At 42.1% G+C, this 22105-nt stretch overlaps 1 protein-coding gene across 12 annotated transcripts in view; it reads left to right on the plus strand.

The window, feature by feature from the left end:
* The window catches only part of IKZF2 (IKAROS family zinc finger 2), a 121142-nt gene that overhangs the window by 79936 nt on the left and 19101 nt on the right, over positions 1–22105 (plus strand). For all 12 annotated transcript variants that reach the window (XM_055718619.1, XM_027808599.2, XM_027808601.2 and 9 more), the window contains one exon: positions 17369–17506. In XM_055718619.1, coding sequence (XP_055574594.1) covers positions 17369–17506 — 138 coding nt within the window. The remainder of the gene's footprint in view (positions 1–17368; positions 17507–22105) is intronic.

A 22105-nucleotide genomic window follows, 5' to 3' on the forward strand; every position in this document is an offset into this window, starting at 1 on the left:
CAGGTTGCACAGAGACACGTCCAGGTGGGTTTTGAATGTCTCCAGAGAAGGAGACCCCACAGCCTCTCTGGGCAGCCTGTCCCAGCGCTCTGCCACCCTCAGGGTAAAGAAGTGCTTCCTCACATTCAGATGGAACTTCTTGTGTTGCAGTTTGCGCCCGTTGCCCCTTGTCCTGCCTCTGGGCACCGCTGAAAAGAGCCTGTCCCCATCCTCCTGCCGCTGCCCTTAAGGGATTTGTGTACACTGATAAGATCCCTCTCAGCCTTCTCTTCTCCAGGCTGAACAGGCCCGGCTCCCTCAGCCTTTCCTCACCAGGGAGGAAAGTCATCCAAGTTTCCTCTCCTTGATGAGACAGGGTGGCAGAATTCTGTGTTTGGTGTCAGGTTAAGTCTCTGAACCCTTGGCAAAGAAGAATTTGTGTTAAGGCAGGAGGTCCTGCACACAGAAATGGGGAAGAGTACTAACGCCCCCCCTTCACCATGCGGGGTGAATCAGGGTGAATGCAGCTTTGCCACAAGGGAAAGTTTCCGCAGGGCAGATTTCTGTTCTGCAGCGCAACAAAGTGCTCACAGGGAGGGGATGAGGTGTCCTTTGCCCCTTTCTTCAGACTTCCTGAACCTGCTGCCATCTCATCCAGAAAGCCAGACAGCACTGCAGTAATTAGGGGTGACAAGGACCGTGTTCAGACAGCATCATCGTGGTGTAAGATTCACATGCGAACATCCCTCATTAATTTTGACCGGTTCCTTTCTTCCGGATGGAATGCCTGTGCCAAGATGGAAGTGTGTGTTTGGGATGGGACTGCTGACGCCCAGTTTTCTGCATGTTTTCTGTTTCCTCTCCGCATTAGCAAATCCTGGCATAGTCAGCCAGATGCTGTCCCTCTTTGTGTTGCCTCAGGCTATATACAACCTGACCAAAGAACCCGGTCCTGCTCTACAGGGCTGCTATTGGGAGAGAAAATGGACACTTCATTGCTGGGTGATGCCAGTTCTCATGCCAGCCATCCTGCTTTGGAGGAGCAAACAAGACGGTGACTTTCTTTTTCCTCTGGGCTTTTGTTCTGCCACAGTGCTATATGTGGGATTTCACTGGCATCACAAAGGCAGATTAATGTGGTAAGACTTCTGCATATAGAGCAGTAGTCCTTCTGAACAGCATGCCTAACCTGTTTTTTAAACACCCAGAGAGACTGTTTCTGTCGCCTCCCTAGGGAAACAATTCCACTTCCCATCTGCTTTTTAGAGCTGTGACTCGTCCTGATATTTAACCTAAACTATCCTTTCTTTTGCTGTAGATTATTGCTCTTCCCAACACTGTCTTCTGTAACGGTAACTCCTGTGCTCACTTTACACTGTGATAGCTGTAGTCATACGTCTAGCATTGATTCTGTTCTAATCTGTCTGTATCTTCCAATCTCTCATTGCTTTTTTTTATTACTGATTTTGAATTTTTTGTTAGTCTTATTCACTCATTTATGAGGGGCCTAAATTGTAAAGTCATTTTATGCTTTGAAAACACAGGCCAGTACAGATGCAGACCCCTTAACCTCATCTCTGCCTCAGTTGCCTGTCACTGAAATTGAAATAAAGAGTACTTCTCAACCTTGTCAGGATGGTGAGAGGGCAGCATGCACAAATGATTGCAAGGCGCACACATATTGCTGCAATGAAGGTCATGTAAGTACGAAGCAGAGTATTCCAGTGCTGCTGGTGCCCCTACTGCATAGCATTGCATATTATCTCCTTAGTTTTACTTGGCCTTTGTGCAATAGTGAAATGAGATAATTACAAAGTGGAAGGAATAATAACTTCGTATTGTTACCATAACCACTGAGGTGTTATACCCTGATACTGGCATGATTATGTGAGGCACAATAGTAAGGTGATTATTAATAATGCTAAAGGACTTACTACTTAGCCCACAATTTTTGTGTCTTGTTTCTTTTATGAACTCTATCGATTTCATCAGCCCAAAGCCTGTGTGAAGTGGATATGTGTTGTTGCCTCATTGTTATCCATTTTTCAGTGATGGGAAAATGAAATAGGAAAAAAACAGAGACCCAATTTGCAAATTAAGGTACCTCAGCACCAAGGTAGCTTCGTGTGAATCACTTGTCCTTCTGCACCAGAAGTACTAGGGGCAGGCTGGCTGGTGAGGTTCTAGGCACTTAGGTATTTAAAGATGTGTAGTCTTTTGCTCCTTTAAGTTCAAGCTGTAGAGGCCTCTTTTGGCCTAGTTGTCCTTGTCATCAGGGATTGTTTCAGAAATCCACTATTTTTATGCTCAAGTTGGCATGTGTACATACAAAACCAGAATTTAAAGTGCAGCTGTAAACACAGGAGTTGCACAGCCAGGCTCTGGACTGTCTTTGGGAGCTGGTTGTCTCATTGCATTAGAATAAGCTTGAGGGACCTGATGCAGTGCATCAGGAGTCCTCCTGCTCCAGAGGCAGCCTTCTGAGGCAGCTGCAGTGGTTTTTGCAGAGCAGAGATCGAAGAGGTGACTGAGAACTTTCTTGTGCACTTGAGATGCAAAAATGGTTTTGACTTTACAAAGCCACATCTCGGCGAAACCAAGACCACTTCTTGCATGTACTCTCAGCAGCCAAATACTGCAGCAGCTGTAAGGAGGAAAAAGTTGGGTGTTTTTTTGGTTTTTTCTTTTTCCCCTGAGAAAATTATTTTCAAGGGCAAAAAGCTTTTGCATATTGCCTCTGAGGAAAGGAGATCCAGCATTTGGAACTGGGCTCATTCAGGCCTTGAAGGAGTTTCTGAAACCTTTCAGCTTGAGAAAGTTTGAACTTGGAATCAAACGGTGGTTTGAGGCCATCTTTCATTGATATCTCCGAGCTGTTTTATGGGGCAGTGTGAAATGGAGAACCGCCACTGACGTTTTTGATAATATATGAGTGCTTTAAGGTGTAAGAGAGGTATTTTTGCCATCTGAAAGGGAAGCCAAGAGAAACTAAAGGGGAAAAAAATAACCCAGTTAACACTGCGCTGTAGCAAAGCTGCAGAAAGCTGCTACTGATATATTCTTCTGAGCTCTCAGCAACCTGTAATTATGAATTGGCTTACAGCTAAGATATTGATGGATATCACTCAAGAAGGAAAATGAGAATGTCTAGATTTTTTTACAGTGAACCTGTACTGAACTCTGTGTGACTCTCCTATTTATAACCCTGTGTGAAGTTCAAGGAAACTTGTCCTGGAGGTTTCCCATGAGAGGGAACTGTGTTTTTACCTGACTAAAGCTCTCTGGATATTTTCCCATTTTTTATTTGATCTAAGTGTGAACTTTCTCCACCCTCTGCCCCTCCTTCCTTTCTGGAGTGGTTAGAGAGGTTGATTACAGCCAGGATTACACAAGAGATGCCAGTTGCACACATGTTTTGCATAACTGTGCTGTGTTGATTTCAGACAGGGTGCCCCAAGTTCCCTCCCTGCCTTGCAACAGAGAGTCAAGATCTCTATCTTCATTCCTGAAGCTGGAGAAATGCTGTTGAGGCCCTGCCTATTGAAACCTTGACAAAGAGCACCTGGCTGGGATGCTCCCCAACCACACAGTTATCTGCATGCTGCAAAGCACTGGCTTTCAGAGAAGTCTCTATTTAAAGGTTGTCCAGGCTTTTTGTATTAAATATGCGAGTTGCTTTATCTCTATGGGAGGCACTGCAGATGATCAGTGGGGCAGTTTAACTGAGGAGGATTTTCAGTGTAAGGCAACAAGAGTTCCCTGGGATGCTGCGGCTGCTCTGAGACGACTCCAGCACAGCGAGCCTGCTGCCTGTATTAAGGATGGGGAATGTGCTCCCCAAGCATGTGTCCTTTTCTTCCCTTCCAGCCAGACAAGCATGAATGCTCTCAGGTGCTCCGAGATGGTCGAGGGCCTGTGGTGAGGATCCTGACTGGAAAATTAAGACAAGCTTATCCTAGCACTGATTTTGGGGCTAGTTCAATGTGGCTCTTATCTTCAAAAGCAGTGAGGTCCACTTGATTTCAGCGAGAATTAGGGGCTTTGACGGCGTAGGCCGTAGCCTGTGTTTCAGTTCCTTTTGCTGAGAAACAGATATTTTATTCCTCCTGCCTCTTTTCAGTTTGGAGTGGAAGTCTAGGACAGCACAGGGTCTCCCCCAGCCGAACAGGACTGGGGCTGTCCTGAGCTGCCGGTGGCACGGTGCTATATCATGGGACAGAGCCGGTCTCAGGTGGGCAGAGCCCACACTATGTAAGGGCTTCAAGCTCTTCCTAGAAAATAAATCACATCCAAAGGATACACTGCTGAGAATCTGATGATGAAATTTTTATATAGAAAAGCGACATGGGCCATAGACTCTCTCTCACTTGGATACCCTTCATGTGCATGCATTTTGCTCGTCTCCTTGGAGACAGTGCCTTGTCTGAGAGCAGCTAGCCTTGGCTAGGAAAGGCCTGACATTTCTGGTTTGTGGGATGAAGCTGTGCTGCTGAATTTTCCAACAACCAGAAAGGCATGATTCGATACGAGCATAAGCAGTTCTGTACAAGGGTATCGTGTGAGCATCTTTCTCTAATACCTCTTTGGGGACACCACTTGAGTCCCTGGTGTGAAAGACGGAATCAAAGATCTTTGAGGAGAGCCTAGCGATCCCTGTCTCTTAGATATCAGAAACATTTGAGAAATTTCTCCCTTCCCTTCTTACGAAGAGCTGAGTCAGCTGGACTGGCATGTCTGGAACTCTGTGGCACCTCGAGCAGGCAGTCTGCCAGCTGCATTACACACTGCATCCAAAGGAACACGTCACTTCTCTCTCTCTCCCCTTTGCAATCTCCACCCTCTCCCTTTTATTTTTCCTTGTTGATCCGTGTAGGTGAGTCAGAGAAACCTGCTCATCCACAACCTGTTCCTTCTTGCCAAATCCTCGAGCAGCACTCCCAGTTCTTGTTAGGTGTCAGGAATAGGTTATGAAAACAAAAACTGATACAGGCAGAGCACTGGGTATAGAGCGCATACTGTAAATGAAAATCAAATGCATAGTGAATGTGCCAATTAGAATGTGTTCCTAATAGAGTGATGTCTTTTGTAGGAGGCACTTTATTCTGTGATTTATATATAATACTACTTTTCTTCCTGTAAAACACCAGGATGGAACAGGGAAATGGTTTAAGGCATAAGTAAGAGCACATTTAGGGAGAAAGGTCGTCTTAACTCCACTGGATTCTAAAACAACAGGAGAGTGGAAGATTTCCAGTAGGAAAATAGGTGGTTCATGGAAGTGTTTTTGAACAAAATGACTGGGTTTTTGTTACCAGTTGTAGTTGTACTAATCTGAAAAAAATACATTGATACTGGTAGAATTCCTCAGTTTCCACTATCGATGTGATTCTGACCCCAGGAATTAAAAAATCATGAGTCTGGGTTTCCCAGATCCATAGACACAAATGAGAGTGAAAGATGAAAAATATTCCTTTTTATTTACCTTATGATATTTATTTCCTGAGTGGGGAGAGAATGAGAAAAAATGCAAGCTAACTTTCCTCTTTGGTTAGTTGACTCCAGAAGCTGGAAGCTGAAGGAAAGCATAGTTGGGTGAAACTGCAGGTGTTGGTAATGCTGTAGGATCAGGTGTGTCTCAATATCCATAGCTACGTTTCCATCAAGCAGCATCAAAGAATTGATTTTTGGTGTGTTTTGGAATGAAGCTGCTTGGCTTCAAAGGGAATAGATCATCCACCAGGAAAAGTGCTTTGCTTGACGTTTACATGCCACAGTAAAATGTCCACGTTAGCTATATTGAAATGAAAAATGTATCCATTATGTCCGTATCGTTGGTCTTCTACAAGCAATGAGTTTGTCCCAAGGGCTAATGATGAGCCAACTTCAGGAGACAGCAAGTACACTCTAGGTTGAGATGCATGAGATTTCTGCCTTGATCAGCATGAAGTCCAGGACCAATTTGACCTGGCTGGTGTACAGTCTGTGGGATAGGATTGCACCATTGGTGAAGAGAAGGTAAAGGGCCATTTTATGTCAGATAATATATTACTTGTAGCAAGAGGCAATCATTTATCAGAGTTCAAGCCAAGATGAGAAGACAGGAAGGTTTACTGCCCAGCCACCTTCTGCGGAGGATGAACCTAGAATACAGACAAAAAGAGACTTGACAAAGGCATTCAAGACATCAGTGTCGCAGATGGGAATGAACCCAGATGTCCTACATCCCCATCTGCTGACTCAGTTACAAGACTTTCCACACAAAAATTAAGAAAGAAAGAAAGAAAGAAAAAAAATGTAAGAAAATAAGAAAAAGATATTTTTCTTCTCACAGGTATTGGGAAATGAGATTTACACCCTTTTGTGCCTGATTCAGCCTTCCTGGAGAAATCACCTATTTTAAATAGCCTAGTAGAGCCTTCAGTATGAATTTATGCAGTTAAGTGTGTTTACAGTTTCCTAAATTCCCTGTTCTTACAGGAAACCTTTTTTAAGTATTTCTGGATGTTTAGAGAGCTCTGTCTAGAGCCAGCTTTTCTGTCTTTACTTTCAGCCCAAGCAGTTTTTTCTTTCCTCCTTTTCTTTTTCTTTTAGATTAATTTCACACCCATATTTAATTTCCTTTCATTTTGTCTGCCTCCCTTTCAGCCATGATAACACTTTCTGAATCTATCCAGGGCTTTTAGTGCAAAACTAATCGCACCAAAAAAGAAACATCCTAAACCCCCAAATCTTCCCTCCCTCCCTCCCTCCCTTCTCATTGTCTCCACTGAGCAGACCTAAAAAATGTTGGGTTTTAGGAAGTGCTCTGGAACTGTCGTTATTTATTTTGTGTGTTACCAAAAAAAAAAAAAAAAAAAGCAACTAGGAAGGATGTTGAGGCTAACAGGAATTGCTGAATTTTATTATCCAGAAAAGATTAATGTAGCTACAGTGTCAGACGTAGACAGCTGATGTAGCGGTTTACGCTAGAGCAGCAGCTGTCCAGTATCCCAGATTCATCTCTCAGAGTTAAAGGATCCCATCATCCTTTAAAAGATATCTTTGCTGTTAATTTTTGTTGTGCTAAGAATTGTTTTCATACAAAAAGGTCCTGACTCTCCCTGCCAAATATTATGGCTAATTTTGAACATGGAGCAGCAAAGACCACAAGTGTTGGTGAGGAGCGTGGTGGGAAAGGAGGCGTCTGTCCAGCCGTGGTGGCAGCAGACTCCTTTGCCTTAGTGGAGCTGGAGTAAATGCTCTGGGTGTTGGGAAGAGCATTTGGGAGCAGTGAGCTGGCCCAAAAAGCATATGAGGTTTTCCAAAGTGTGCAGCACAGCTTGGCTCAGCAACGTCTACTAGAGAAAAATCCCACCCTTATTTTGAGCTCCTCTGTAACATTGGTGGTAAATATATATGTTGTCAGGCAGAGAGCAACAGGAAGAGATAGGAAAACTGCATAGGTAAAAGGAGTCAGAGGCAGCTCTTTTTCTGTTTGACCTCATTTGACATCTGTGCAAGACATGACAAAACCAGATGCTTGAACAGCAGATCTTTACGACGGTGACACAAAGACATGGGCCACAATGGTTCTTGGGCAGTAAGGAAAGTATGAATAAAAATTTTCATGTCCCAGAGGAGCCCATTAGTTTCTCAGCCTGACCTGGTTTTGGAAGCAAGGGTCCCTTCACTGCTGGCCTTGATCAAAATAAGTGAAAACTCCCTACTTTGGTGGTTGGGAAAAGAAGAGGAGCTGTCAATATTACTCTTCCCCTGTCACCATTATCTTCATGACAGCTTGCCGTTAATAGTCTGTTTCCAAAACTTTGTTTCTGACAGTGACAAGAAAAGGGAAAACTTACTTGCGTAAAGGGAAACTGGAGCACGTTCTTCCTATCTCCTAATGTGAGACATAAAATTGAAAGGTGTCAGGTGCTAAAAGAAATGTTTTTTCTCGTGCAGGAGCATGGAGGTGGAACAGTGGAACTCATTGCCACGGGATGAGAAATGAGCTAGAGTTAAGGGCAGCTTGTTCAGTGGTTTCATGCAGAAGAAGACTATAGTGCTGTAGTGAAAGTTAAATGGCATGTATTCTCTCTGTCTCCCTTCATTTATATAGTATATAATAACTGGTAACACTACGTTTGGCACTGCTTGCTCCAAGTAATTAATAGGTTTTGTTGGCTTTATAGTGCTAAAGGCCTTTTGCAAGGTGTGCGGAGGGGCTGCACTTGGGATAAACTGTATGCAGCTGGTGTAAATCGACTTCAGGGTATTACTCCCACTGATACTACCTACAAATCTGGCCCAACATCTACACTTGTTTTACCCAAAGGGGGGAAAAAAACCCCAAAACAAACAGAAGTGTTTCTCAAGGGAGTGTTTGTCCAGCAGCATTCCTGATTTGCACAGAGGTACCCACGCCCTGCGCTGCCTGTGTGAGCTGTGCCTCTCCACCTGCAGTTGGAGCTTGGCTTGTGATGACGTGTGGCTCTCCAGTCACCTCCTTAAATTCCTGCTGAACTGTGGCACTGACGGGGAGCAGACAGGACAGGGCAGAGAAGAACAGACCAACCTAAACTTGTTTTCATTTTTTCTACTCGCTCTGTTGCTGGAGCAAGTTTAAAATGAAAAGAAGCCAGTGAGCACATTTTGGAAGGTTTGCCGTGTGAACCAATTAACGCTCCGCTTATCAAGTCAACTTTCATATAACGTTAAAATGTCTGAAGTGGAGTGGAAAGTACAGAGCTGGTGTATATGGTTAAGGTTTAACCTCCATCTTAAGCCAGTTCCCACCCACATCCAGATAGCACGGTGGCATTGCAGGGAGGGGGCTCCTTGCCGAAGTCGCTTCGCTGACGTTCCTTGCGGGGCCTCTCCCCCTTTAAAAGTAAGTTGGCTGCTTTTAAGTGATTCAAAGCTAGCCAGGTGATAAAACACCCACTTATTTTGTGGACTTCCTGGTTTTTGTTAGTTTATCTCGCCAGCGGGGTGCTATTTAAACAGAGTCCCTTTTTTAATAGTATTTAACCATATCAGAGTCTGCATAAAATTCCTGGGAACCCCACCAGTGCCAGGGTTGCCTGGAGGACTGGGACACATTGGTATGAGACAAGGACAGTGAGCCCAATTCAATGGCCTCACAGCACAAGTGCAGAACATGTGCACTTGAAATTTTCAGATGGAGGGGAGGGGGAGGAATCTGCAAGCTCCATTGCCACTAATATAAACTAAAAAATGAGTGTCAGATGCCTTTTGCCAGCTTTAAAGCTCTTACATTGACGGAAATAAAGGTAGGACAAGGGAATTATGTGAGGAGAGCTTCTGTGTGGTGTGATGTGTGTTTCTTGGGACATGGAATTGGAGCAAGTAACTGTGAATTTCATCTTTTTCAGAACTAAATACAACACTAGTGTCCTTATCTGTGTTTCCCTTGATTTAGTATGTAATTTGTTTGCATGGTTTCACATAGACAGGTACATTGTCCTTTGTTTTTCACGCATACATAGATAGAACATACAAGCCTACAAAGTGAACTGCTTGTCTTCTGATCTGCAAAGGAAGAAACTGGGATGTGAGATTCTTGCTTTTCTGTTTTTAATTATTTAATGGGTGCTGCAAGACTGTGGTCGGAGTCCTGCAAGTATCTGGACAGTTAGGGAGATATCAGTAATTCTGTGACTGTGCCAGTGAAACAGGAGGTGGTTTGTTTGTTTGTTTGTTAAACTTCTGGCACAAAAAAAGCCACCTACTTATTTATAACCCTCGTGGCAGATTGGAACATTGTTTTATCTGTAAAATCCTGCAGATCAGCTAATAAATAAACACAATCTGATGAATCAGATTAAACAACAGAGCCACCAGTAGCTGCAAGATAAATCGTAATAAACTACTAAAGTAATAAAAGACTGCAGGCAGAAACATCTTGAAGGTACAAATAAGGACCCCAACCCCTTAGCTGTTGTACACGAGCACTAAAGGTTACAGATTTATACTAGATTCTGGCTGTGTGCTTATACACAGAGAAGGTATAGATGCTTGAAAGCTTCTCCTGACTAGTGTATTTACTTGTTTTCCACATGTGCATGTTTTTGTGGGTCCGTTCTAGCCAAAATGTAGCACAGATGAAGTCCTCAGAGTTTATATATAATCTGATGTTTAATACTGCTTTCTCTAGAAAATCAAGGGAGGACTGAACACTAGCATGGTATTCCACTGCTAGCCACTTATTTTACAATACCGTAAACAATTGGCAGGTAGATGCAGGTGTCAAACTGCTGTTTTGTGCCCTGGAGATATTTACGGGAGTGTCAGGCGTGTCTAGAAAACAAAGGGTGTGTAGGTGCAACATTTCGCCGTTGTTTTACTGTGCACTGATGTACCAGGAATATCTAGTGGTGTTTCACTGCTAGCTGCGTAGGGCTACTGTAATAGTACATGGTAGCTGTCGACAGAAATAACTTATTGCTGACTGCCGCTGTGCAAAAAGTCAGGACATGCTATATTTCATTTGCTGGGAGGCTCACAAATTGTTGAACAACCACATATATATCAATAGGCAATTGATAATAATCTTTATTAAGAGGTACTGGACCACGAGGTCATGAAGTGAGTCAAGTGCTCTATTTCAAGCTCCAAATCGAGATAAGCGCTAGTTGCTTAATGGCATATGTATGTGGGCTTCTCCTGTTGTAATGATGCATTTGGGTTTTGAACCTTTTGAGGTGTCCAGAATAACCTTTTTAAACACAGATCTGGCTGTATGGTCTCCTTTACAGCCTTGATCTAGTGAACCTCATGTGACCTCACAAACCCTAATACATGACCCAAAATACGATCATCTAAAAAGCGTTTGTAGAATAGAGACATCAGAACTCCATGAGGTCCATGTATCTGCATCCTATGAAATGTACCCCAGGTATTGCTGCCTCCACAGGGACTGGCAAGCATTAAAAGATTACGGTAAAGTTTTCATAATGTGATTAGAGATTTGGTTTTTCGTGAAACTCAGACTGCTTTGAGATGTCATAGGTTGGGCGCTCAGAAGTGGAGGTACTTGACACTGTCACAAGTCTGTGTGTTTGTATGCTCTAGCAGCCTGGAGCCTTATTTTAGATGTGTACATGTTGTGACTTCTGCATGCAGCTTGTCTTGGACAATCGTCAGGTTAGCTGTGGGACTTGCTCCTATTTCTGAACTCCAGTGTATACCTATTAGTGTATGTGTGTGTGTGTAATCTCCCAGGCAAAAAAAAAAAAAAGCAACAAATCAAAGACCCCCCATGAATTTCAATGAACGCATTTACAGTCATTAAGCACAGCAGTGAGATACAGCATCGGAGTGGGAGGCAGTTTCCTTTGTAAAGCTATGTGCTGCTCAGAGCCAGCATGGGCTTAGGTCTCACTTTAATTTTTTTGTGATTAATTCTTTCGGGGGTCTATTATTCATGTAAATATTTTTGTGTGTGAAGCTATGAGTTAGGCAGCTCTAGAAAAGACAAAGTGTGCTGTTTAATTACAGTAGTGAACCAGAGGGACCATGTGTCACGTCTCTGCAGCCTCAGCCCTCCTACCGAAACCTCAGCACTGCCTCGGCTCTCCCTGGCTCTGACAATTGCTTCCTTAGCTTGGGAAAGCTGGAGGTGGGAAGGACTGCAGCAACTATTATATCCACCTTTTTGTGACTATTGCACGCTCTCTTTTTTTTTTTTTTTTTTTTTTTTTTGTCCTGTGTGGTGTTAAATGTCACCAAGCTCAGGGGCATTTTATATTTCCCTGGGCTGGCCGTTTCATGTCCTGAAAGGACAACGTGCCTGCAAATTGCCTCATATGCTACCTGTTTTTTTGTCTGACTTCATTTTCTTATTCCTGCTTGATCCTCTACTCTGCATTATCCTAAATATCTCCTCCCACTCTTTAATGTTCACTCCCATATCTAATAAAATCACAGTGTATTATTAAGTCCTTAATTTCTCAGTAGAGATACGGGCCATATTTTTCTGTGTCTACCTATTTGTGTGAGCTTCACCAAATTAGCCTCTGTGCATCTTGCAAAGTGCATGAATTCATTTACAAGCTGCAAAGAAGGGAATTATTACCTTAATCATACGTATGAATAATTGAAGCACAGGAAATCAGAATAACTTGCCTGCAGTCACAAAATTTGTAGTGTAACTAAGAGTTGAACCCTACACTCCCTAGTCCCAGCTCAGTGCTTTAATCGTATTTCCTACCTCTGGGTTAAAACTCATCTTACTCTGTAAGTCTCATCCAAGGCAAAGGGCGGCTTTGTGGTAGGCACCATGTAACTGCAGAACAGCTTCCCTCGCCTGGGCAGCTGCCAGGTTTAGGGAAGAAAGAAGAAATAATTAATGAATACGGGTTATGATGGCAGCAGTGGATTCTACAGCCTCATGGATGGGTGTAAGTATCAGCCCAAAAGAACATCTTTAACTTCTTCGATGCTGCTGCAGAAAGCTTGAATTGGAGAGTACTGGGGTTTCCTCTAGCTCTGGGGTGCTGGGAGTCAAGTGGGAGTTTGGATTTTACAGAAGTCAGTCATGCTCAGTGTGCTGCTATCAGAGGGACTTCTTCAGACCAAAAGTAGCTACATCAGATGGCCACTTAGTTCAGAAATCTCAGCTGGCTTCCCTTCCAAGGCCCTGTAAAATAATGTAAATACAACAATAATGTAAAAATTATAAAAATTAGAAAAAAAAATAAAAAGAAAAATAAAAGTGATACAAGTCAGGTACAAAGCTCAGTGCAAAGTCTCTAGTCCTTGGATTGGGCTGACCCGCTTCACACAGCTGTAGTAGTGCCCGTTCCTGTATGAGCTGGTAGCCTTAGCGCTGAGATGTCGCAGGGACTCGGGACATGGGCAGATGGATGGGATGGAGTTCGGTGCTGCACTGCTGCAGAGGAGAACGTGGTACGTGAAACAGGGAAATGTGGGAGCAGTTAATGCTGACTGCTGAAAGCAGGGCATGTTTTGTCATTGGTCTTAAGGGAGGCAGGACTTTAGCTCAGCAAAGTGTAGCAGTGCTCTTAACCTGTTCTATAAGCCTTTCTCATGTTATATGCTTATGGCAAGGTATTACCTGGGATGCCTTGTTATTTCCCTTTGACTTACTTTATATTCTGCTATGCACTCCCATCTCTTTTGAGAACAAAATGCTGCACAAATGCCTTACGGGCTCTTCCTCTTTCACTGACCTTTTTTATGACTTTAAAGAAGTTTCCCTAGGCCCAAGTCTGCTTTCTGTCTTGAATATTGACCTTAGAGTTACACCATCTCATTGTTGGTGCGTGCAGACTTCTCAGCTATCAAAGTTCACCCACAGGACTCAAAGTATTTCTAACTCAGAAACACCTTGCCTTTTATGTCCTTCTCCTCTTCCCCCCTCCTCCCTCCACACGAACATTTTAATTTCACAAGCAAACTTCTTTTCTCTGTGAATTTTGACGAGTGGTTTACCTGTTTCATGGTAAAAATTGTACTTCAAATTTAAATGTCTTTTTCACTGTGACTGTCATAATATTTTCCATTCGAAGCTGAGACTCCACTGTGGGTTTTCTGTACCACATTGTCATCCGTACGAATCTGAGCTTAAATGCCTGGAAATTCTGACATTTCAGTAAGAAATATAAAGTGCTTTTTTATATTCTTCAAGTTAGCTCTTTCATAGGTATGGCTGCTGGGTTTTGCCCAGTGCCCTGGTCTTTCCCAGTTCAACAACGGATCAAAGGTCTCTCAAGATCTTACGCTTGTTTGCATTCGCTGTAGGGTGTAATTTCTATGAGAATGAGTGATGGTAATTTTTTGTATGATTGCTTACCCCAAAAAGGTGATAAAGGAATAATTACCCCAAACCAGGGAATTTCCAAACTGGCTTTGCTTGGGTGCTGCTGCCATTGGCAGCAGCGGTTACATACAATGCCAAATGCGGTGACCGTGTACAGTGGTCCTCAGCGAGTATGTCAGAGAAGGCAGCTTCATACCAAGCACACAGAGCCAGACTCTGAGCAGCTTCACAGTGGAAATGGCTCCACGGTGGACAAGAGCTGCCTTTAGAGGGGCGCTTGCAGAGGGTTTTGGTCAGCTGTAGCGCTGTTGAACTCTTTGCTTTCAAGTCAACGGCCTCTAGACCAAGACTGCTTGTGCCCAGTAGTGCAAGCCACATGTTTTGGGGGCAGATTTTGACTATTAACATTTACCTACTATACAGTGTTTGACAAAGGCTGAAATCTCTCTGGGCAGTTGTGTGGTTTCATAGGTGGTTCGTGACCTGGAACGAAGTGTGCTGTTGAGGAGATCACCAGAATTGAATTCTCTAATACACATTTACAGCTTTCCGTTGGGTAATATGAAATATGGAAGAGTGTACACCCACTGGCAACATTCACGTCCACAAATACATATATATATATTTTGTCATTAGTTACTTTGAGAATACAAGGGGAAATTCGATGCTGTTTCACTGACTTGACATTTTTCCCAACTGCAAGATTTGTAAAATCCAGATCATAATGGCTAGCTGCACGTTTTACAGAACAGGTTGTGCAAATTGATAGCAACACGAGCTGCTACTATCAGAACCCGTTCCATTGTGGTCTGACGTGACCAATTGTGCTGGAACCCAAGTCACAGTCACTTTGTGCAGTTTTATAGTATAAATCAGATTTTACACGTGTGGAGCTATGTTGTGATTGTGTCTGTAGAGCAGCAGGGACAGAATTTGGAAATGAACCCAAGGGAGTTGTAGTTGATCCTACTCAACTGGAGCTCACAAACTTTGTTCTTCACAGCTGTGTCTCAGCAGTTTCCAGTTGTGTATTAGGCATCATGACTAACATTTGTCACATGTTGTTTATTCTCTTATCTTCTCCCCAGAGGAGGGACCGTGTGTGCTGGGGTATTTCTTTCCTTCGGGAGTTACGTTCCTCAAATCCCATATTGCCTGTTGAAATTGGGACTTTATCATTAGCTTTTATCGTCTCTATGAACCTTGAAATTTGATGGAATTTGGGTAGCTGATGGTCCTAGATATCACAGGAAAAGCTCAGCCTTGTTGTGTGTGAATAGTTTCTGAAATTGTTGCAGTGCAGGGAGCAACCATTTGAAGAGGTGTAATACAAACATTTTTTTATTGTTGAAGCTTTTTTTTTTCTGCTCTGACCTTGTAGAGAATGTGTTTCTCTATACTAAATGATAATATATTTAATTAACTGTAGCTGCCTCTTGAATATCTGAAAGCAATCGTCCTTTTCCCTTGTGTCTTACAGTTTAACTAAGTTACTCGTTAACCTGGTGTAGCCAAATCAGGTGGGCTAATTCAGCCCTGCTTCAGCTTGGTTAACTTAGTCCCTTCAGCTGCACTGGGTTTTTTTGATTAGACACTGAGTTAGCTTCTAATGAAGTCTGTCAGACTGACAGACGTTGATGCCATCTAGATGCATGGTGAAGCATTGTAATAGTGATGGAAAAAGTCTTTCCATCCTAGGGAGCCACCAATGTGTTTTCCTAAAGGTGCTTCCAGAATGAGATGGCTGGTTTATGTTTAAGAGTTGAGGCTTCATCCAGATCATTCAAATCAAGGGCAATTAATCTGGGAATGATAATGAGCCTCACGCTTGGCCTCCACTGAGATTTCCAGTACCAGTGCCAGTTACGGCAACAGTGTAAGCTAGTGAGCAAAATAAAAGACCACAATAACAGTTTCATCTAAGATGCAGTACTTTCCTGAGGATAAGCCTTATCTCTAAATAAAGAAAATAAATTCACAGTTTGGATCAAAAGCACCTTTTTTCCCCCAGTGGAAAACCTGATTGTGTCACTGAACTGTACATAGAAACAAACTTTTTGAGAAAAACAATCTTTCTGCAAGTGCGTTCATTTTATCAAATCCCTTTTTTCTGAGATGAAAACTTTTGAAACTTTTTTGACCGACAATGATACCAAAGGCTCAGGCTTTTTCGTCTTCCATCATATGGGTAATGTGGGGCACACACTGGTATCTGCTAGTCCGCCAGGGGCCCCAGAGAATTTCCTTGACTTTGGGTCTTTTGTGTTTAGGGCTTCAGCCCCAAGGCAAGGAGCCCTCTTCCCAGTTTCTTGTTGGCTATGGGTGTCCTTCCTCCAGTTTCCCCTGCGTTTTCCCATCCCAGTGGTGACGGTGCATTTTGGCTGCAATTAGTACAGCTTGGATTTCATTAAGTAAATGACTGTGAAAAGCTTTCAATATTGGGACAAGCCCAATAGAAACATGTATATTATCCAACAGAGGATGTTCTCAATTTCTTTGGCTGGAAACTAAAATTCTTACCTAAGATTGTCAAAATTCTGGAAGAAGTTTGACCTTCCCCATACCTCAGCCAGCTCTGAAAATCGCAGGCGATGGTGTTTACTAGACTTGCAGTACTGACTTAATAGCTCTTTAGTTATTAGAGAATAAATGTTCGTGTTCTACAAGTTTAAATTGTATTAAAAGCCTTTATTAGCACGGCTTGGCAAAATACACTCCTGGCTAGCTTTCTGGCCTTGGGTTAGGCCATTCTTGTGGTTTCTTAATGACATGCTACGAAAAGGATATACTTTATGAGAACCTGGTGCCAGGTTTTGCATGTATTAAAGAGGCATTTGCCATTTGTTTGTAACGCTGCTGAGTGAAACAAAAAAGAAAATTTTAAAATTTGAACGCAAGACGCAACTCCTCTGTCTTGATTTTCATTGTGCATTGCTTTTTATATCTTTTTTATATATATATTCATATTATATATATTTTAATATTATCCAGTCTCTGCAAATTACTGGTAGCAGCTCAGTTCTGGCATGTAACAGTGCTGTTACCAAAGTTACTTTCCGTTGTCTTTTATTTTCCAACCTTCCCTTAGTAATTTTGGCAAAGTTTTCTCAATGAAAGAACTCCTCCTCTGGGCCATGTAATGGGTTTCCCCACAGCTGGGAGCAGAATTAGGCCACTGGGGCAGCTCGTTTTTGTGAAGGCAACTGTTCATGCCATGGGCAAAAGTGTCTCAGAAGTTTCTTTCCCATGGGACTTGTTTGACACATAGGCAGTGCTGAGGTGCGATTCAGCTGTTTCGTTTCTTTTCCCCTCTTGTCATCTATTTATTTGCTTTGTGACCAACAAGTCTGCCTTTTTCCTTCTGCTGATACTGCGCATTAGTGTGTAAAATGGATGGGGTGAAGAACCCAGTGGGTGGGAGGAGGTGTGTGTGGTGGGAAAATAAGGCTGGGAAAAAGGTCTGGGACTTGAATAACCTTTCTTAGGTGTCTTTCCATTGCAAACATTGTTTGTCGCAAAAGTGTGATTTTTTTTTTTTTTATTTTTTTTTTGATAGTAAATGTGGGTTGCAGTGGATTTGACCCAATGCTCTCGTTCTTTCCGCAGTGGGGAAGCCTCACAAGTGCAACTACTGCGGCCGGAGTTACAAGCAGCGCAGTTCGCTGGAGGAGCACAAGGAACGCTGCCACAACTATCTGCAGAATGTCAGTATGGAGGCTGCTGGGCAGGTCATGAGTCACCATGGTGGGTGGAAACCGCCTTTTGAGGTCTCTTGGACTGGAAGCATCTCTTGCGGGTTTTTTTCCATCTGTTTTTCTTCCTTCATTTCAGCTTTGCATCACTTCCATCTTATAGATTGCTTATACTCAGATAGGCAGGAGGAAAGATGGGCTAAAATTCTGTGTCCGATTTAACAGCACTGGTTTTGCTGATATTTTTTTTTTAAGTCAGTATTTCATTTTTTAGTACATATAAATATGCAGACATGAAAAGAGGAAAGTCACATGTGCAAAGTTACCCAAAAAATCTACTAAGCCATATATAAAATATATGATTTCCCTCCCCTTTGTTTCTGATGGTGACTGACAATTAAAGAGATAAGGATGATGGAGGTATTAAGAAATCATTATTTCTGATCCCTGTAATATTATCTTATATCCCCCAAAAAAGGGAGGGAATAGATATAAAAATCTCCAAAGCAGAATGGAATTCAACAGTGCTGATGAAAGTAATTATAACCAAAAAAGTGTTTATATGCATTTATATTTGTTAGTATTAATGTTAACTAACACTGCATGTGTTAATATACATAAAGACTGAAGATTGCCAAAAAGATTGTTGAAAGCAAGAAATGTCAAACTCCATGAATTTGTTTTAAAAATTTTCCATAGCTGTTAGTACGGATAATGAGCATAATGTCTCAGACTGCAAGGTTGTAGGCTTATCTGTAGCATTAAATACTACATGGTAACTGTCCAAAAATTGTTAAAATTTCGTTCAAAATCATCATTTTGGAAACTCTTCTAAAACTGAACATCTTTTAACTTTTAGGAGTTGTCTTTAGTTGTTGGTAGTTGAAGTATTTAGACTTTCTTACTAATCAGAAAATATAAAAATTATACATTTTCTATTTTGATTAAAAATTACCATATGCCTAAGAATACCAAAAAGTTAGATTGTAGGCAAATGGAAAAATGAAAAGGTGAAAGAACATTTCATCTTTTTTTTTTTTTTTTTCCATTTTGTTGCTTTTCATTGTTGAGTGGAGTCATATGGCTTCATTTGGAAATTAATTATGTAAAAGTTCTGAAAGGTCATTTCTAAAAACCTAAAAATACAAGCTGAATTAAAATCTATTCAGCATTTCTAATACTGAGCTACTTTTTGGTGAAACAAAAACAAAATCAGCAAAAAATTCTAACGAGTACTTTTCTATGAACGATTTAATCCCATAAAGGCCATCTAAATGTATTTAATATGTATTGCCAAAATGTTTGTACAGCTCTGTCTTTGATTACTGTCTTTGTAGACATCCTGGAGACTAAAATCAACATTTAAAATGTAACGGATGACTTCAGTGTCTTTAAAGTTCGTGATTATCCGCTTTAGGCCTGACTTAACACTTGGAGAAGTCAGTGGAAAGACCGATTTCAGGTCTTTGCTATGTGCAGGTACCTGTTGTGTGCTTGGGCTGTTAGAGCGCTTAGTTGATAGTATGAATTTAACCACCAGCACCATTCCCACCAAAATACACGCTCTTCACTCTACAAGGGTGTGCCTGTCGTTAACCGGCGAGGTGATGGTTTCAGTCAGCCTTTCCTTAGGGGAGTAACAGTAGGTTGATATAGTTGTGACAGCCAGGATGTTTCAGAGATTACATTGTAGAGGATCTTCCCCAACTCCACTCAACTTCTGGGTTTGTTATTCAGGTATTTATTAAAAATGGGTTTATTTTTCTTGATAGTGTGCTTCTGAGGAAATCTAAAGCTTTTTCTAAGCTGCTTAATGCTATGACAAGAACAGTAAGTCTTAACCTTGTCTGCCCAAAGAAGCTGGAATGGTTGACCTTGCATTGATTTTTCCACCAACTGAAGTTAAACCAGTGCAAACCCCATGTGGACAGTTCTTTTATTTACAGCCTGACTGACTTTGCTTGGGCTTGAAATAGAAATGTTCACACAACCACTTCACTTTTTCTCAACAAAATTAGCTTAAAACAGCACTTTGAATTCAACAGTGCCTCTTCCTCCTCCGGGCAAATATGTCTAAATCTCCCCTGGTGAATGTTTAAGGGGATGTTTGATCCACTGTCTCCGTTTAGCTGTTTAGTGAGGGCACAGCGAGGACAGGCAGCAACAGGGAGCTCCAAATTCAGCTGGGATCAGTAATAAATCCCACCTCACATCCCAGCATCGCTCCCACCCATGAAGCTCAGCATAGGAGTGAGGGTCATAAGCAACAGCCTTTAGAGGTCTGCAGCAAAGTCATTTCTCCTGGGACTATAAAGACACCAAGGAAGAGTGTACAAATGATTTCTCAGCTTAAAGTTAGGTTTTAGTCTAACCTGGAAAAAGGTATTTGTTTTCTTCTCTCCCATGTCATACATGGAAAGTATATTCCTGAGCATAAGTATATGCTTTGGAGATTTTTATCATTGGTTTATCTTCTATCACATTTGGGTTAAGTTTCCCTGACTCTCTTTCCAAATACTTCTGTAGTATTTTGTTCCTGCTGAGTGTTCTGAAGCATCTGAATGCATTTTGGTGTGACTCCTGAGGTAGAGGTGGGGAATTTCTTATCCCTACCAGCATCCTGCTTTAAGGGCACAGGCAGCTGTGCTGGGTCTTAAACAAAACGGCCAACTTTTAACATCACTCTAAATTATTTCTGCAGAGATTAATTGTTCCAGAAAAGTGGAGGCAGCCCCTAGAGAGTTTGGATTTTTTTCAAGCATTGTTCTCAAGTTGATCAGTTTATAGGCATGGTACAGACATCTACTTGGGTGCTTTCACTATGCCCTGAGGAGGCCTTTAATTTCAATTATCTTTGTCTTGCACATGGCTAGATCACCTGACTACAGCCACAAGGGGAGGGGAAGGAGGGCTAGTTTCTGTGTGTGGGTAGGAATGTACAAGTCTCTGGGTCTCTCTCCATCATCTTGCAGGGTGCAGGTTGCTTGCTGAGCTACCCCTCCTTGTGGCTAGGTCCTGTTCCCTGCTGAGCAGGACAGCTGCTGCAAGAGAGCTCCCATGGCTTTGTTGTTGGCAATTTTCAGCTCAGCAGTGCTGGGCCCGGAGGTTGAAATTAGTCTGCAGTTTCCTAGCTAGTGGTGTGTTGGGGGTGACAAAAATTACAGTCTCTGAATGCCAAGAACATGACCTTTTCAGGAATGAACAGGGAGAAATGTTGAAGGCTAGCTATGGTTTATACCTGGTTATGTGTTATTCTCCATCTCCATAAAGAAAAAAGTCCAGGGGAATTCTTAAAGTGGAGTGGAGAAAGATACTCATTTTAGGAGAAGGAGAAAGAAGCCTAGTCCTAGGCTGTGCGAGGCTCAAAGGCCAGATGAATACAAAACACGCAGTGGCCTTGTGTCCTTCCCTCTTACAGAATTGCTTAAAACATCGTGAAAATGCTGGTCCCACAGGAGACATCACACTGTGGTCCCTGGGAATATGGGAATACTTCCTGTCATTTCCCTGCACACACACACTTTTTTAAAAATAGCAATATGGTGAGCTTAGGAAAGCAAGTTGAGGTAGGTGGAGTAATGCTAACATATACCAGCTGAGACTTAGCCCAGTATCAATTGTCTGCACACAAAGGTATTTATCAGCAAAACGCACATTTGGTAATTTTTTTTCTTTTTTTTTCCCTATTCTTTCCTCACTTGGACAACATCAACTTTTTTTAATAGTGTGTGTGTCTTCCTACAAATTAAGGAGTAAAAACTAAAAAATAGCCACTTTGAGCACTATGATATAAAGACCAGTGTCTTCAGGAGAGTGAGTACTGTTCTGAAGACCATCCAGGTTTGTCAATTGAGAGTTTGGGCTTAGAAACAGCATTTGATGTTAACTGCAATTGAGACCATAAACAGTGACAGAGATGGTGAACGTTTGCGTGGGCAGGCCAGGAGCACACCTTGATAGCTGATTAAGAACATCCCTGAACAGAAACATACTCGAGCGTGGGCTTTTCATGGACTAGATGCTTGATTTTTAGAATAAAAAAGCCTTCCTGAGCTGAGACCGTAAGTTCACAGTATAAAATGAGTTGCTATATCAAAGCTAGTTATAATGTCTCAGCTGTTCTTCGGTAGCTCCCACTACCAAGGTAATGAAATATGATGAAATACAACAAAAAAAGAAATGCATTTACCACAGAGTAAATGTGTACACATGAGCTTCCATTACAGAGCAGCTGATTTGTGATAACTGTTGGGTTGTTTTTCCCCTTTTTTTTGTTTTGTTTTTCCTCAAAAAAAATGATGTGTGCTGGGCTATTTGTCCTTTATTTGTGTATTTTGAAATTGAAATTAATGTATTTAGAATAGACAGTGTGATCTTTAGCTTAACTCTCTAGGTTTCTAAAATGTGATATCTCACCTGTTTGGTCTGGTTTGGCATGCAATTTAAATGGTTTCAGAAACCAGACTATTTCCATCTCTCCCTTCTCCCAAGAAATCTACATAACAAAGCACATTCTGGTAACTTATTCCCATCATAACACAAGTATTGGCATGATTCAGTGATTCTACTGCAAAAGAGCCATGCCCTGGGTTATAGACTTGAGTTCTGAGGTGGGAAAAAGAGCTTACAGCATGAAAGATGGGGAGTGATA

The sequence above is a fragment of the Falco cherrug genome, chromosome 8 (assembly GCF_023634085.1).
Source record: "Falco cherrug isolate bFalChe1 chromosome 8, bFalChe1.pri, whole genome shotgun sequence".
NCBI lineage: Eukaryota > Metazoa > Chordata > Aves > Falconiformes > Falconidae > Falco > Falco cherrug.